This window comes from Lampris incognitus, chromosome 6, assembly GCF_029633865.1.
Source record: "Lampris incognitus isolate fLamInc1 chromosome 6, fLamInc1.hap2, whole genome shotgun sequence".
Lineage (NCBI taxonomy): Eukaryota > Metazoa > Chordata > Actinopteri > Lampriformes > Lampridae > Lampris > Lampris incognitus.
Genome location: NC_079216.1, coordinates 68,593,539 through 68,611,351, shown reverse-complemented (window position 1 = coordinate 68,611,351; position 17,813 = coordinate 68,593,539). Strand labels below are relative to the sequence as shown.

Genomic DNA, 17,813 nt, shown 5'->3' with positions numbered 1-17,813 from the left:
GGGAAGAGAAACACCCCATAATCATCCCTAAAAACAACCATACTGCTACTTTGCTGGTGCAGTATTACCACAAACGAGTCGCACATCAGGGTAGGCACATCACTGAAGGGGCCGTCAGGTCTGCCGGGCTGTGAATTCCGGGAGGGAAAAGACTTGTAGCAAGCATCATTCACAAGTGTATCACCTGCAGGAGGTTAAGAGGAAGCATGGAAAAACAAAAAATGTCCAACTTACCTGCTGATCGGCTCACCCAAGCTCCTCCATTCACACAGGTTGGACTAAATGTATTTGGTCCATAGACTGTCTGTGCTCGACGTACCAGGGGAGGCCTCTCAGAAATCAAGCGCTGGGCCGTCATGTTTACCTGTTTGGTCACAAGAGCAGTTCATATGGAGATTGTGGAGTCTCTGTCTACATCGAGCTTCATAAATGCGCTTAGAAGGTTCACTGCCATCAGGGGTCCAGCAAAGCTCTTTCGTTCAGACCGAGGGACGAACTTTGTTGGCGCATGCAAAGAACTTGGCATAACACCTGAAAATGTAGAGCTTCAGTCTTACCTCAAAGACCAAGGCTGTACTTGGGACTTCAATCTTCCACACTCTTCCCACATGGGCAGAGTGTGGGAAAGAATGATAGGGGTTGCTCGGCGCATTTTAGACAGCATGTTGCTCAAGGTGCATTCCCTCAGTGTTTCTCATGAAGTTCTCAGCACAATGATAGCAGAGGTCGCTGCCATAATGAATGCATGGCCAATAGTTCCTGTGTCATCAGATCCAGACATGCCCACTGTACTCACCCCTGCCATGCTCTTAACACAAAAGGTTGACTCTGTGTCTGCTCCTTCAGGAGACCTTGACCTTAAGGATCTCTACTGGAGTCAGTGGAAGCAAGTCCAGGGCCTTGCGGATTCATTCTGGAGACGATGGCGTCAAGAGTACCTGGCGACACTCCAGCCAGGAAGGAAATGGCAAGCAGACCAACCTAGTCTGCAAATTGGAGATGTTGTGCTTCTAAAGGACAGCCAGGCCAAACGGAATGAATGGCCTACAGGACTTGTTGTAAATACCTTTCCTGGTCAGGACAACAGGGTCCGTAAAGTGGAAGTGGGAGTTGTTAAAGGCGGCTCCCCCAGGGTGTATTCAAGACCCGTCTCAGATGTAGTGCTACTACCCAGAGGGACATAGTGGTATAGCACATTATACCAGGCGGGGAGTGTGCTGGTCCTTTGAGAAGATGAATGTTGACTGTTGTGCTGCGCTGTTTGTTCATGTGGACTTGCCGTAGTTTCCTTTACACGGAAGAAGGCCTTGAAGCAAACCGCTGTTTTGTACTCCTCATTTGTTCATTTTTCTCTGCTGAACCCTAAAGAGCATATATCTGTAAGTAATACTTACCTACTTATGTTAAGCTTACCTGTTATGGTCTTCTGAAACAGTTAATAGATGTGTGGTAAATTTAAAAACGCGAGCGATGCTAATGCGTTAGCCTGTCTATGGCATTTTCAATGTTAAGTTAGCATTAAACTAATGCTAGTTAGCTGTAGTGGCTAATCCATGATAATTTCAGCACGTTTGTGTATATTTGTGTTGTGCATAATAATTAATGACTCAGCGTTTGTTGATATAAAGAAAGAGTCAAATACATTACAAATTGTAACATTTTATTCATTTTTGTTTTATCTCTGTATTGCAGTTTCACAGTGCCTCTGAAAGTAAACATCTAAACTTACCTGCTGACTCCTGGATGTTTATTGAGGAACCCTGTTAGCTATCTGCTAAACTAGAAATCAGCTATATCCTAGTAAGGGCAGAATAGATGGATTTATTATTATTATTAAATAGGTAGACACTGGACACAATGTAGTGCGAATTCATTCTTCTCTCTAATTTCATGATAGTATATATACATATATATATATATATATATATATATATACACTACCGTTCAAAAGTTTGGGATCACCCAAACAATTTTGTGTTTTCCATGAAAAGTCACACTTATTCACCACCATATGTTGTGAAATGAATAGAAAATAGAGTCAAGACATTGACAAGGTTAGAAATAATGATTTGTATTTGAAATAAGATTTTTTTTACATCAAACTTTGCTTTCGTCAAAGAATCCTCCATTTGCAGCAATTACAGCATTGCAGACCTTTGGCATTCTAGCTGTTAATTTGTTGAGGTAATCTGGAGAAATTGCACCCCACGCTTCCAGAAGCAGCTCCCACAAGTTGGATTGGTTGGATGGGCACTTCTTTGAGCAGATTGAGTTTCTGGAGCATCACATTTGTGGGGTCAATTAAACGCTCAAAATGGCCAGAAAAAGAGAACTTTCATCTGAAACTCAACAGTCTATTCTTGTTCTTAGAAATGAAGGCTATTCCATGCGAGAAATTGCTAAGAAATTGAAGATTTCCTACACCGGTGTGTACTACTCCCTTCAGAGGACAGCACAAACAGGCTCTAACCAGAGTAGAAAAAGAAGTGGGAGGCCGCGTTGCACAACTGAGCAAGAAGATAAGTACATTAGAGTCTCTAGTTTGAGAAACAGACGCCTCACAGGTCCCCAACTGGCATCTTCATTAAATAGTACCTGTTAGAGCCTGTTTGTGCTGTCCTCTGAAGGGAGTAGTACACACCGGTGTAGGAAATCTTCAATTTCTTAGCAATTTCTCGCATGGAATAGCCTTCATTTCTAAGAACAAGAATAGACTGTTGAGTTTCAGATGAAAGTTCTCTTTTTCTGGCCATTTTGAGCGTTTAATTGACCCCACAAATGTGATGCTCCAGAAACTCAATCTGCTCAAAGAAGTGCCCATCCAACCAATCCAACTTGTGGGAGCTGCTTCTGGAAGCGTGGGGTGCAATTTCTCCAGATTACCTCAACAAATTAACAGCTAGAATGCCAAAGGTCTGCAATGCTGTAATTGCTGCAAATGGAGGATTCTTTGACGAAAGCAAAGTTTGATGTAAAAAAAATCTTATTTCAAATACAAATCATTATTTCTAACCTTGTCAATGTCTTGACTCTATTTTCTATTCATTTCACAACATATGGTGGTGAATAAGTGTGACTTTTCATGGAAAACACGAAATTGTTTGGGTGATCCCAAACTTTTGAACGGTAGTGTATATGAAAAAGGAGAGGGAAAAGACTGACAGCACCTGAAGGACCTATCAGCATTGATGTAAGCTAAACAACACATGAACAAGTTTTTTTTTCTACCCAACAAGTGAGAGTGTTTTGTAATAGTCTGATAAAAGCTGCCAAAAGGCACCTATGGCATGGCACTGGCATCTGTCAGCTCACTTCAGAAAAAAAACATTCACAGCAGAGGTGTGGAATGACATTTCTAAGGGCGTTATTTTTTTCCAGTAGGGAAGCTGGAATACAAGCGTGTTGGCGTGAGCACAGCAGACTCCCTTGCAGTAAACTCGGCAGCAGGGCGATAAAGAACAAAATGCTGTTAATCATGTGTCGTGCTGCTAAGCGGGACGTGTGACAGGGCCCCTAGAGATCACAGACATATCATAAATTGTCTATCTGTTGGTCCTCAGTCACACAGCAGGTGGCCTCTGTTTATGACAACCCACTCGACCTAGAGCCACTCTTTCTTTCCCTCCTCCATTTGCCATGTTTTTATAAAGACCTTGTTGCTGTCCACACTGGCTGGGTCGTTGTCACGTTTAGCAGCTCAGACATTCATCTGTAATCCCGCTTTTATGGTTCAATGAAACCCCTGTTGGTTGTTCACCTGTTGGCCCTTAATATCAGCCCTCTAGCTGTCCTTGTTCAGTCCCCCTCCACAAACCACTTCTGTCTCATTTCTGTCTGTCAGGACCACGTCCTGTGGTAACCAGTGACAAGGGTCCTTCTTGGACACCATGGTCGGAAATCCTCTTACCCAGAAACCTGCTTGGCTTGGAGATGTGCAACAGACAAACCTGACGTGGGAGGGCTTCATTTCTGGCAGGCCCACACTTAGCAACAGCCCTCAGCTTGACTACACTTTTCCCTGAGATTGTATTTCCCCTCCAACTGATAAAGCCAGCATGGCAGAGACCCCGTTCTGTTTTAATTATAGACTCACATGTGAGTTTTATCAACATGTGTAGGTTGTCAATGATACCTCACATAGCCTAGTGACAACACAGGCAGATGCCACACAGCAGAGGAAGGTTGACTGGAAGTAGACTGGCATGTACAGTAGAAAAGGGCAGTCGGCATGTCTTGTTAAAATTACTGTAGTAAAAGTAAATTGCGAACAGCTTATCCTTGCTGGATATTAGTGGACAGATGCCATGGCAATCACATTTATGCTTATGGTTATATTTCAAGAATTGTAGAGCTGTCAAATGACTAAAATAGCGGTTGTTAGACATTTGTTTGACAGCAGTGTTGCATGTGTGCGAGTGTGTTTTACCTGGGTTTGTTGCTGCAAATTATTCAGATTGCTCTGCAACTGGTGGATTTGTTGTGTATAGACAGCTGCTTCCTGGGGACCCTTCTCCAGCTCTGCCTTCAGCTGGGATATTGTCATCTGCAGTAAAGCATTGTCAGACACATTTACAGAGCATCTAATTACCAACAACCCACATACACATCATCACTTTGGCATACAAGGCTAAAAAAAAAACAACAACAAAAAAAAGGGTCCAAGCATGAAGCAATCGAGAAAGGGGTTATAAAAATGTTTCAGTCCAACAGATGCCAAAATTTAACAGGGGACACTGTAGGCAAAAATGCTGCACCTGAAAAACCTTTCAAAGATTTCAGGGCATGAAACAGAATTTGGCGCTAATTTGAAATGACATGCTTTTACCTCCAGTTTACAAATCTTGAAGAGAGAGCAAATGTTGGTGAATGAGAGGTGAGGAGCGGAAGATAAGGAGAAGGAAGGAAAAGAGACAAGGACACAAGTAAGTTACACTGCAACTATGCGAGGCCAGACACAGCTAGTCAGAGCAAGATGGTTGACTGCTTGACTGAATTAAAAAAAAAAACATCACAAATTTGCATCGATGAACCATGCTTTAAATATCTAAACTGTGCATCATCTTGCTATGATAGCATAAGCAGAAAGTCATCAGAAAGCCAGGCTTTCATGTGCAGTAGAGGTGGGCTGTGAGTGAGACTGGATGACAATATAAAATGTGGTACATCAGTTGTATTTCTAAAAGCAAACAGTTATGCACTGCTCCTCTCATAACTATCTGAGGTATGATGTGCGTTTAAGAAAACGTGATGACGTTTCCACATTGATACAATGTTGAGAAAACTGGCATTCCCAGTGACAAGCACTTAACTTAAAAATACTTTTAATTAAGGAAACTCAAAGCTGTTCTACAGAGATCAGAGCTACAGATTAAGTCACTGTGATATAGCTGTTCTTTACGTCCCAGGATGATCACTTCACTAAAACCACATGGCCTGAGTCAGAGATGTCTGATACTTCAGATCGCAGCTTCTCAACGTGGTTGAATCAGAAATTCTCATGCCTTAAGATATGTTATGACAAGGTGCATAGAAGGTAATATGAGTCCTAGACATGCCTGACAGAACCCTAAAAATATCCTCTCCAACTCAAAAGCCTGCTGGGCTCAATAAGGCAGGATGTAAGTCTCAAGTATGCACCAGATAGAAATGATAATGATTACAATTTAGGACTGAAGTTTCCTGGTTTAACAAAGACAAAGAAAACAAGGAGTATACCATCTGATTCTCGCAGGATATGCCAGTTTTTCCTTTTGGGTGAGGCAAAGTATAAAATGTGGCCCTAGCTAATGGCCGGGCAAAGGGCACTGGGAGGCTCTCTCTCAGATCAGCTCTCATTAATCTTGCAAATGATTGTGCAGTTTCTGTGAATATGTGTGACTGTATACGGGAGGACAAAGGGGAGGGATTTAAGGTGGGGGAGGACAAGGAGATTCCGTACCACAAGTTTGCCTGTATAAGTCATTTCCGAGAGAGCAAGGAGATTCCTGCCCTTAGGTCATTATACATGTGTAAAAGTCTCATTTGTAGGACTTTTTTTGTTGTTGTAGGACATCCTTGTGAGGTCCATTACACATGATTATGTAGTGCACCTCACCTCTGAGGTAGTGTAGTTAGCCTGCAGCTCCTCATAGTGGCATTTGAGACGCTCTGACTCCTCTTCTCTCTCACGAGTCATGCAGTCCATCAACGTCTGTACCTGGACCAGCTCCTTCTTTAGGACCTCCACATCCTCCACACCTGGTCGCTGTAGCTAGGAAACAGAGCAGGGTGTTAAATTGAACACATCAGCAAAATATACTATCTCTTCTTGGATTCAGAGTACAGCACTTATTATTTTAGTCAAACTAGTCGAAGCTGGAAACAGCGGATACCATTAAAAGGGCAGATATCAACGTTGAGAATGCCTAAAATAATGAGACTGCAAAAAAAAAAAAAAAAAAAAAAACACACCACTCAGCTTGCCGTTTCGTCTAAATTCTAAGGACGAAGTTCAATTAGATGTTTCCATAACGACAGGGAGGGAGACTGTATGGAGGCCACCTTGTCTATTCTCCCACCAAGCAGCAAAAACTCAGGACAGATTTCTTTGGTTCAATTCTAGGTTGCTTATTTGAGCTCACAGCAACGACAGAGGGATACTAGCCAGTATGCATGCAGCCTAGCTAGAGGGGGTATCAGTGCCCACTCTGATTGTTATAGGTGTTGTGTATGACAAAAATGCCCCCACAAAACAAAAGTTTACTTTTTTTTGCCATGTATTAAATCACAACAGCTTTTGCCTCATAGTGTAAGTAAAATTTTACTTATGTAGCACTTTTAAAAACACAGTTACAAAGTGCTTTACACTCAATACATAAAATATGAGTAAAGACATAAAATAAACTGAATGAATATATAACATGGCATAGGGAGTAACAGACCAAGCCTAAAACAAAACAAAACAGAAGTCAGGGGTGGGGATCTGTAAAAAGGCTTCCCTGAAAAGATGGTTTTTAGAAGCTGCTTAAAACAGTCCAAAGATTCAGCAAATCTAATGGATTGGGGGAGATTATTCCAGAGGCTTGGGGCTAAAACTGCAAAGGCGCAGTCACTTTTTGTTTTGCAGTTGGAGTCGGGGATGGCTAAAAGACCAAGGTTTGAGGGTCGGGAAGTGGAATGAGAAGATCAGAAATGTAACTCAGGGCAGGATCATGCAGTGATTTAAATGTAATCAATAAGATCTTACAGATTATTCTGAATTTTACAGGAAGCCAATGGAGGGGTGCAAGAATAGGGGTAATATGGGACCTACGGCTAGTTCTAGTTTGTAGTCTAGTTCTAGTTAGTAGTCTAGCAGCTGCATTCTGAACCAACTGTAGATGATTTAAAGTAGCTTTGTTGAGGCCAGAGTAGGGGGAGTTACAGTAATCTAGACTGGAGAAAATTAAAATGTGAATTAATATTTCAATAGCCTTAAAAGACAAAATCCATCCGTCCATCCATTTTCCAAGCTGCTTGCCCTAATTAGGGTTGCGGGACACTGCAGCCTATCCCAGCATTCATTGGGTGGAAGGCGGGGAAACACCCTGGTAAGGTCGCCAGTCCATCGTAGGGCAGACAGATTCACACCTAGGGACAATTTAGTATGTCCGAGTCACCTGACCTACATGTCTTTGGACTGTGGGAGGAACCCGCAGCCCCCGGAGGAAACCCAAAACCCATGCAGACACGGGGAGAACATGCAAACGCCACACAAGAGGATGACCCGGGATGACCCCCCAAGGTTGGACAACCCCAGGGTTCGAACCCAGGACCTTCTTGCTGTGAGGCAACAGCGCTAACCACTGGGCCACCATGCTGCCCTCAATCACAGATATGTAAAGATATTGCTAAACCCACAGTAGCCACTGAGACTTTTGAAACCCCTCTAATGTGTGACTAATGTGTGTTAAAAGACAACATATTTCTGATTTTTGCAATATTTCTTAGCTGAAGAAAACAGGATTGGACAAGCTTGATGATCAAAAGCATGGTGCAAGCATGTTGACCAAAAGACATTCTGGTCAAAGATGATACCAAGATTTTTAGCGGTAGGTTTGATGTTTGAATGAAGTGGACCAATACACTGATCAACTGCAGTGGCAAAGTTCTCAGGCCAAATTAAGAGCACTTCAGTTTTGTCGGTTTAGATGGAGGAAATTAAGGGACATCCAGTCTTTGGTGGCAGTTAAGCAATCATGGAGGGAGGACAGTTGATTCAAGTTATTGGGTTTGGCAAATAAATAGATCTGAGTATCATCAGCATAACAGTGGTATGACGTGCCTTGAAAGTGACTAAACAGATGACCCAGAGAAAGCATGTATAAAGAGAAGAGGACAGGCCCAAGGACAGACCCTTGAGGGACTCCACACAGTAGGAGAGCTGACGAGGACACACGATTGTTAATACAAACATTAAAAAATCCATTAGTCAGATAAGACTGAAACCAATTTAAAGCTGTACCAGAAATGTCAACTCAGTTCTCCAACCTATCAAGTAAACTGGCATGATCGATGGTATCAAAGGCAACGGTTATATCTAGAAAAATAAGAATATAGTATCCACCTTTAACAGCATACATAAGAATGTCATTGGACACTCTTAGTAATGCAGTCTCAGTACTATGCGTGAGACGAAAGCCAGAGTGAAATTTATTGAAAATGTTATGAGCCTCAGTCAGCTGCAGGATTTGGTCCACTACAATTTTTTCAATGATTTTGGATAAAAAAGAAAGCTTGGAAGTTGGCCTATAATTATCTACCCTTGCCAGATCGAGACAGGGTTTTTTTGAGGAGGGGCTGAACACAAGGCAGTTTCGAAATAGTCAGGTACAGACCTGGATGTAAATGAGCAGTTGATTATAGACAGCTGGCTAGGACCTAAGCCAGGGAGGATGGATTTTAAGAATTTTGTCGGACATATATCACAGGGACTGGAGGAGGGACACATAAGGGCTACAGTATTGACAAGGAACGGCAGAGAAACAGGAGCAAATTCTGACATTAAAATCGGATAATCGGATGGCTGAAAGGGGGGGGGGGCAGTAGGGGTAAAATTAGACCATAGCGCCCCCTCTTCTTTAAGTATGCAGGCAACTTTTTCATGTTCTTGTTTTATTCTGCTTGACTTCAACGTCTATCTCATAAGCATATATCCAAGAATGCTAACTCTGTACAGTTTTGCATGTGTTGTACCAGCTCTGTGTGAAGTCTTTCATTCTCTTGCTTCTCTGTTTGAAGATCTTGTGTTAGTTTGGCGAGTCTCTGGTCAGCAGCCTCCCTTAAGCTCTTCTCCTCATCATAGCGGGATTTTATGTCTGTGGGGTTCAACAACATAGTAAGCCCATTCCAGAAACACCCGAATCAGAAACCATGTAATTATATCACTGGTCACACTTTCTAACTCTGACGATGGCTAACAATAGATTTACTCATAGTGAGTAAAGGAAAAGCATCATTGCAGTATAAAATGCAACATCTATATTGCCTTGGGACTTACAACCTATGCAAGACTAAAATATGATGTGGGCTCCACTGAGATCTAGTAATGGTGTGATAATTTTCAATGAGAGGCCAGCCAGCAGCACACAGGCCTCCTGTCTCGCAACCTACCAGCTCCATACTAACCCACAATCTCTGTAGCCAACTGGGCAGCTTTTTGTTCGAACAGGTCTTTCATCTGCTTGATGTTGAATTTTTCTGTCTCTGCTTCATTCAGCTTCATCTCCATGGCTAAGAAAAGAGCACCGTTTCTGAATGGTTAAAGTTCACGATCAAAAGGCAAAAGTATCTCTAAAATGTATTTGGAATCCTCCTACCCAAATCCTCTGGGTCCGTCTGTCCATCGCTCTGTGGATACAAGGGAAAGATACAAACACTGACTTGTATGGACTCAACTGTATCAACAACAGCAGGAGTAGGCATAAACATAATCATGTGTAAAAATCTACTCTGGCATTCAGCTAGCCAACTCTTTCGATATTCTTATTTCACATGAGTTATTTCCATGTATTTATGACAATCCGTTACTCTATTATCAGTGAGTAACTCATTACTGTATACAGTGTATCAAACATCTTAAAGGAATTACTTGCTTCAGTTGTCCTTGAACTCTATCTAGCTCCTTCTTGAGCTCTCCAGAGAACCATCTCTCCTCCTAATAGGGAGAAAAGACATGCAAAGCACATTGCAGACTCGTTTTAAAATAAATATACAAATTTTATAGATCTTTGATAGTTACCGTCTATAAATACATGTCAGTACCTTAAGTGAGGCATGAAGGTCCTGAACTTCTTGCCTCAACATTGTAAGGTCTTCCCTATAAAGAAGAGAGGACGCATTAAACAATATATATTCCACAAAACAGCTATAATGCAACAATGTGTATCATAGCAATTTCAAATTTGATGAATCTGTGAAATGTAAGAGCTGGGAGGCAAATCTCACCGAGTGGGACCCACGTGAGACGGCGGGTCTCCTGTGTCATGGAACAGGTCATAGTGCTTAAACAGGTCCTCTGCAGAGTTATGAGACTTCATACACTGAGGACAGATGAAGCCCTGCATATACACAACTGTTGTGAGTAAGAAGCTGATGTTACATTTGTTAACATGTTTAGTTGAGCAGACATATAAAGCTTCAAAACATTCCTGGCTTAACTCTACATTGTAATGTAGCGGTGCCTGATAACAGGACAGATACTGATACAACACCAGTGGCAAAACAGAACCTGTGGGTCAGATTGAAGTCATAAGTAAGAAGGGAGCATCCAGTTTACCTCAGACGTCTGGTCATTGTTCAGATCTGCACTAGGCTGTTCTGATTCTGGCGTCTGAGAACCTCCTTTCCCAGGAGTCTGGATTAGAGAGAGAAAATACACCATTAGCCAAAAAAGTTACATACTCTTAAGCACAACTGTTTAAAGGTAAAATCCACAGTTGATGCACATAGCATCTGTTCGTTCCATGTCTGCCGTTGTTTTTGTCAATCTTCATAAAAGCTGTGTAATTGTGTATGAGAAAACCTGTCACTGCCGCATCACTTTCAAGTCTTTTTCAGGCATCTCCATTTCTCAAACAAATACAGATCGACCTGATGGCGAGATGTCCTATTTCTTGTTCTCAGTAGAGCGACTGTGTTGTTGCAGTACTCCACATAACTGTGGAGGCACATGCCATTATGGATTGCACCGTTAACATTTCATCAGCCAGATGTACATTGTGACATACAATAAAAGGTGTTTAGCAACTGAATTTGGGACAAGCACATCCACAGCAGAAATTGCCACTTACCTTTTAGGTAAACAAAGAACGACCAGAACTGGTAAAAGGGAGTCTTGCCTCGCTCTGACTTTTTCACTGACTGATTCTCCATCATACATGGCAGTCAAAAGGCACAGAAATGTTACACCTACTGTAAATGGTAAATGAACTGCATTTATATAGCACTTTTTTCCAAAGTGCTTTACAATTAATGCATCACATTTTACTGACACAAACACAAACTCAAACACTGATGGCAGTGTCAACCATGCCAGGTAACAACCAGCTCATCAGGAGCAGAGAGGGGTTAGGTGACTTGCTCAGGGACATCGCCACACTTTTTCTGGGAAGAGCCAACACTCAAACCAGCAACCCTCCTTAACAGAACACCTGCTCTACCTCCTGAGCCTCTGCTGTCCCTATCTATTGTATCAGCAACTGGCTTTGACCTTTGCACCCCCGACTAGAATGTGGTCAATTGTTGGACCTGCTTCAACAGGAGGGGCTGTTGTAGCCCAGTCGAGACAAAATCTGATAAGTGGTGCGTTCTGAGATGACATTCTGCACACCATGTTAAATTCAGATGTGATTTGCCTGGTTGTGGCCTATTTGTTCACTTGCACGATTTTCATCATTCTCCTTTGATCCCTCAGATCCACAAGCTGTTTTCATCCACGGGATTGTCCATCACTGGTAGTTTTTTGCTTTTCACACCATTTTTGATAAACCCTTGAAACGAAACAGCTGTGCGTGAACAGTCCAGGACAACAGCTGTTTGGGAGATGCTAGAACTTAGCGGCCACTATCATGCTACATTAAAAGCCAATAAGGTCACCCATTTTGCCCATTCCAACACTCAGCTGAACAGTCATGTGATGTATAACTGGAATGTACATTTGTGTGAAGGTGGGTGGTGGTGTACCTAATAAACTGGCAAATCAGTGTAAACAAGCACAGCTCAAATCAGACCAGTGCTCTGTGGCTAAAACAGCTGGAGTAGACATTTCTATCATTTCAAATTGTATAGCTACCTGCAGCAAATTCCCTACCACTGGTGGTCCATTTATCAGAAGAACTTGTTTTGGTTCATTTCTCGACTACATAAGGCCAGCAGGTCTGTGTAGATTGAGGGTGATCTGGGTTCTTTGCTCAGCACTTGATAATGTTACCTTGAGAGCCAAGAAACAGTGATCCTTCAAATAAACCTGAACATTTTCCTGGAAGCAAACACGTTCTGCTACAGCTGGGCAATATACGTATATAGCAGTGACGCAATGAGACCAGATATCATCTGGGATTTCGGTTAGCACAATATTTTGATAATGCAATATTACAATGTTAAATGTTGTCAATCCCTGGACTTAAGAGCTACATTATAGTTCATTGATAAAAATGTTCTTAAGTTTTATGCCACTCAGATTAGCTGAGTGAAATGAACAACGAATGCCTCTACCTGTTTGGTCATCATATCTACATTACTAACGATCATCCATTATCCAAACCGCTTATCCTGCTCTCAGGGTTGCGGGGATGCTGAAGCCTATCCCAGCAGTCATTGGGCAGCAGGCGGGAAGACACCCTGGACAGGCCGCCAGTCCATCACAGGGCATTTCTCAAAAATGTCTCATGCATAAACATCTTATGAAAGTGCCAATATGCATCCCAAAAATATCATCACATTATCCATAGCAAGGTATTTAGTCAAAAATATCGTGATATTTGCTTTTTCAATGTTGCCCCAGCCACAGACAAAAATCCAATACTACACTGACAACAGTCTTTAGAATCAATTCAGCCCCAAACAGCGATGGCATTTTTATTCTCCTTTAGTGATGCATTTCATCTTTGAAAGACTTTAATAAACTCCGGTAAGGGGGCATTACTACCAAACGTGCCTGTTATTAATTAATAGGGCTGAATATAATAAATGCTTAATAGTCCTCGGACAATACTTTTACCAAGGTTGTGTGTTTCTGTACATTGCAGTCCTCCTGTGTGTATTGACATCCAATGTTGACACCGATTACATGGGCCTAACCCCTCTGACGTCATTACAGATGTGCTTAAAAACATCGATTCCAATCAAGTGATCAGTTGCAATATTCTATGGGTCAATATCAATAAATGGGTCATCGGCCTAACAAGGCTACGTTTGTGTTTGACATAGCCTGGATAGCAGGCAAACTAAGGCCATCTGTCAGCCTCCCCTGTGTCGTCGGGGTCCCCATCAACACTTGCGGGAGGTGGAGGTGGAGGTAGGGGGTCGAGGTAGGGGGAGGCTCCGAGGGTTTGAGGAGTCATGCTGCCAGAGCCGGCCTGTGCTGTGGTGAAGGGGGCATGGCCGGCCTTGCAGTGCGGCCATACATGTAGGTCAGAAGCTGGTTAAAAGCAGCGACATTAGCGCCAGATGGTTTCCCCAGCAGCCAGCACACACACACCCACGCTGCGACGAGCAGGAGGCGGGAGGGGACGAGGCAGGCGAGGCCGGAGCTCCACCGAGTCCCCTGCGGCTACCGTCACCTCGGCGACGCCGCCGCCGCCGCCGCGCATACGAACCGAGCACACGGAGCAACGACCGCACCGCGGCCACGGGAGCGGCCGGCGGGCGGGCTGCGGGCGGGCCGCCGCCGTTCCCGTGGCCGCCGGCGGGCCAGCGGGCCGAGTACCGGACGGCTGCTAGACGCGCACGCTAGCCGCGGCGGTGACGGCGCACAGCCCGCAGCCACGTCCGTCACGCCGACGGCGTCAATCAATGAGTGCGATTAGCATGCCAGAGCTAGCTGTGTCGCCCTCACGAAAAGGAGCGCTTGATATGATGTTTTCGTGGTGACGGGTTAGCGGAATTTCCCCTTCGGAGGCTCTCTATTGGCTGAACGGTTGAGGTCCGCTCACCCGCATCACGCCGGGTCAGAATATGCACCCCCCCCCGCCCCCCACTCGGACGACAGAAAAGGGATCGGGCCTGTCTTCCCAAGGCACAGCGACTGGGTTCAACAACAGACATACGACACCGCCGTCTCTCGTCCAGAACTCTTACCATCTGGAGTATTCTTCGGAACATGGTCTCCAGCAGATCCGCCTCGGCACAAAACCCAACCGGCTCCTCCAAGGCAAAGCTCACGTCGCTGCGGAGCGAACACCTGACCAGGCAGACGGCGGCGGAGGCGATGCGGTGGGCGGGTCGTGGGGAGGAGGGCGGGCAGGGCTGCGAGCCGGGCTCTGTTCAAGAACACTCCGGACACGTTGACGATCTCTGTCGCGTTATAACGCCGCCGTGAGGAGCGGCAGCAGCTCTGTTTTACTGACGATCTCTGTGGCGTTATAACGCCGCCGTGAGGAGCGGCAGCAGCTGTGTTTTACTGACGATCTCTGTGGCGTTATAACGCCGCCGTGAGGAGCGGCAGCAGCTGTGTTTTACTGACATCAACACGACACGCTGCAGACCGCAGTAGTCCAGCAACACGTCATACATGCAACTCACCACGTGCGGGACACCGAGTTGTTGCCTTTACATCCTCACATGGTCCCACTTTCCTCTTTTTTAAGTGTGTGCATATGTGTTGACCTACACTTCCTGCTACCGTTTCCTGTTCAAAACTAAAGGCAACTATATCCCCCTGGGAAATAACGCAACTCAACCGATGCATACTCGTACTGTACATTTCGTCACATCAACAAACGTACGTTTACTAAGACATTGTCATTGTAGGTGTAATAACAGCAGAGGCTGAGGGGCAGGGTGTACAGGTGTAATAACAGCAGAGGCTGAGGGGCAGGGTGTACAGGTGTAATAACAGCTGAGGGGCAGGGTGTACAGGTGTAATAACAGCTGAGGGGCAGGGTGTACAGGTGTAATAACAGCTGAGGGGCGGGTTGTACAGGTGTAATAACAGCTGAGGGGCAGAGTGTACAGGTGTAATAACAGCAGAGGCTGAGGGGTAGGGTGTACATGTGTAATAACAGCTGAGGCTGAGGGGTAGGGTGTACAGGTGTAATAACAGCTGAGGGGCAGGGTGTACAGGTGTAATAACAGCAGAGGGGCAGGGTGTACAGGTGTAATAACAGCTGAGAGGCTGAGGGGCAGGGTGTACAGGTGTAATAACAGCAGAGGGGCAGAGTGTACAGGTGTAATAACAGCAGAGGCTGAGGGGTAGGGTGTACAGGTGTAATAACAGCTGAGGGGCAGGGTGTACAGGTGTAATAACAGCTGAGGGGCAAGGTGTACAAGTGTAATAACAGCAGAGGGACAGGGTGTACAGGTGTAATAACAGCAGAGGCTGAGGGGCAGGGTGTACAGGTGTAATAACAGCTGAGAGGCTGAGGGGCAGGGTGTACAGGTGTAATAACAGCAGAGGGGCAGGGTGTACAGGTGTAATAACAGCTGAGAGGCCGAGGGGCAGGGTGTACAGGTGTAATAACAGCTGAGGCTGAGGGGCAGGGTGTACAGGTGTAATGACAGCAGAGGCTGAGCGGCAGGGTGTACAGGTGTAATAACAGCTGAGGGGCAGGGTGTACAGGTGTAATAACAGCTGAGAGGCCGAGGGGCAGGGTGTACAGGTGTAATAACAGCAGAGGGGCAGGGTGTACAGGTGTAATAACAGCAGAGGCTGAGCGGCAAGGTGTACAGGTGTAATAACAGCAGAGGCTGAGCGGCAGGGTGTACAGGTGTAATAACAGCTGAGGGGCAGGATGTACAGGTGTAATAACAGCTGAGGGGCAGGGTGTACAGGTGTAATAACAGCAGAGGCTGAGGGGCAGGGTGTGCAGGTGTAATAACAGCAGAGGCTGAGGGGCAGGGTGTACAGGTGTAATAACAGCAGAGGCTGAGGGGCAGGGTGTACAGGTGTAATAACAGCAGAGGCTGAGGGGCAGGGTGTACAGGTGTAATAACAGCAGAGGGGCAGGGTGTACAGGTGTAATAACAGCTGAGAGGCTGAGGGGCAGGGTGTACAGGTGTAATAACAGCTGAGAGGCTGAGGGGCAGGGTGTACAGGTGTAACAACAGCAGAGGCTGAGGGGCAGGGTGTACAGGTGTAATAACAGCAGAGGCTGAGGGGTGTAGAGGTGTAATAACAGCAGAGGCTGAGGGGTGTAGAGGTGTAATAACAGCAGAGGCTGAGGGGCAGGGTGTACAGGTGTAATAACAGCAGAGGGGCAGGGTGTACAGGTGTAATAACAGCTGAGAGGCTGAGGGGCAGGGTGTACAGGTGTAATAACAGCAGAGGGGCAGGGTGTACAGGTGTAATAACAGCAGAGGGGCAGGGTGTACAGGTGTAATAACAGCAGAGGCTGAGGGGTAGGGTGTACAGGTGTAACAACAGCAGAGGCTGAGGGGCAGGGTGTACAGGTGTAATAACAGCTGAGGGGCAGGGTGTACAGGTGTAATAACAGCAGAGGCTGAGGGGCAGGGTGTACAGGTGTAATAACAGCTGAGAGGCTGAGGGGCAGGGTGTACAGGTGTAATAACAGCTGAGGGGCAGGGTGTACAGGTGTAATAACAGCAGAGGCTGAGGGGCAGGGTGTACAGGTGTAATAACAGCTGAGGGGCAGGGTGTACAGGTGTAATAACAGCTGAGGGGCAGGGTGTACAGGTGTAATAACAGCTGAGAGGCTGAGGGGCAGGGTGTACAGGTGTAATAACAGCAGAGGCTGAGGGGCAGGGTGTACAGGTGTAATAACAGCAGAGGGGCAGGGTGTACAGGTGTAATAACAGCTGAGAGGCTGAGGGGCAGGGTGTACAGGTGTAATAACAGCAGAGGCTGAGGGGCAGGGTGTACAGGTGTAATAACAGCTGAGAGGCTGAGGGGCAGGGTGTACAGGTGTAATAACAGCAGAGGCTGAGGGGCAGTGTGTACAGGTGTAATAACAGCAGAGGGGCAGGGTGTACAGGTGTAACAACAGCAGAGGCTGAGGGGCAGGGTGTACAGGTGTAATAACAGCAGAGGCTGAGGGGCAGGGTGTACAGGTGTAATAACAGCTGAGAGGCTGAGGGGCAGGGTGTACAGGTGTAACAACAGCAGAGGCTGAGGGACAGGGTGTGCAGGTGTAATAACAGCTGAGGGGCAGGGTGTACAGGTGTAATAACAGCTGAGAGGCTGAGGGGCAGGGTGTACAGGTGTAACAACAGCAGAGGCTGAGGGACAGGGTGTGCAGGTGTAATAACAGCTGAGGGGCAGGGTGTACAGGTGTAATAACAGCAGAGGCTGAGGGGTGTAGAGGTGTAATAACAGCAGAGGCTGAGGGGCAGGGTGTACAGGAGAGATCTGCCTACAGCGTCTTCTAGCTGCAGTGTTGTATTTGGAGCGTTCATGAACTGAACACAACTTACACAATATCATGGTTTTAAAGGCACTTCAGCATCATTAGGCTAAAGCTCAACAGGTCAAGGCCTCCTTAATGCCTTTCTGCTAAACATAAATAGAACTAACAAAATAGAAATAGAATTTGCACTCAAGTCAACACGAGTTGATAATATATGTAGCAAATTCTTCGCTAATTTGTATAATACTGTCCTTGGGACCGTAGGGTTAAATA

At 45.4% G+C, this 17,813-nt stretch overlaps 1 protein-coding gene across 1 annotated transcript in view; it reads right to left on the bottom strand.

Moving 5' to 3' along the window:
• The window catches only part of eea1 (early endosome antigen 1), a 43,871-nt gene extending 29,441 nt beyond the window's left edge, over nt 1-14,430 (bottom strand). Inside the window, exons 1-10 of the mRNA XM_056281581.1 lie at nt 14,317-14,430; nt 10,796-10,873; nt 10,465-10,577; nt 10,282-10,336; nt 10,109-10,174; nt 9,837-9,867; nt 9,646-9,750; nt 9,214-9,335; nt 6,095-6,250; nt 4,427-4,543 (exon numbers count right to left, since the gene is read on the bottom strand). Coding sequence (XP_056137556.1) covers nt 4,427-4,543; nt 6,095-6,250; nt 9,214-9,335; nt 9,646-9,750; nt 9,837-9,867; nt 10,109-10,174; nt 10,282-10,336; nt 10,465-10,577; nt 10,796-10,873; nt 14,317-14,340 — 867 coding nt within the window. The 5' untranslated portion in view covers nt 14,341-14,430. The remainder of the gene's footprint in view (nt 1-4,426; nt 4,544-6,094; nt 6,251-9,213; nt 9,336-9,645; nt 9,751-9,836; nt 9,868-10,108; nt 10,175-10,281; nt 10,337-10,464; nt 10,578-10,795; nt 10,874-14,316) is intronic.
• Between the last annotated feature and the right edge of the window lie 3,383 nt (nt 14,431-17,813).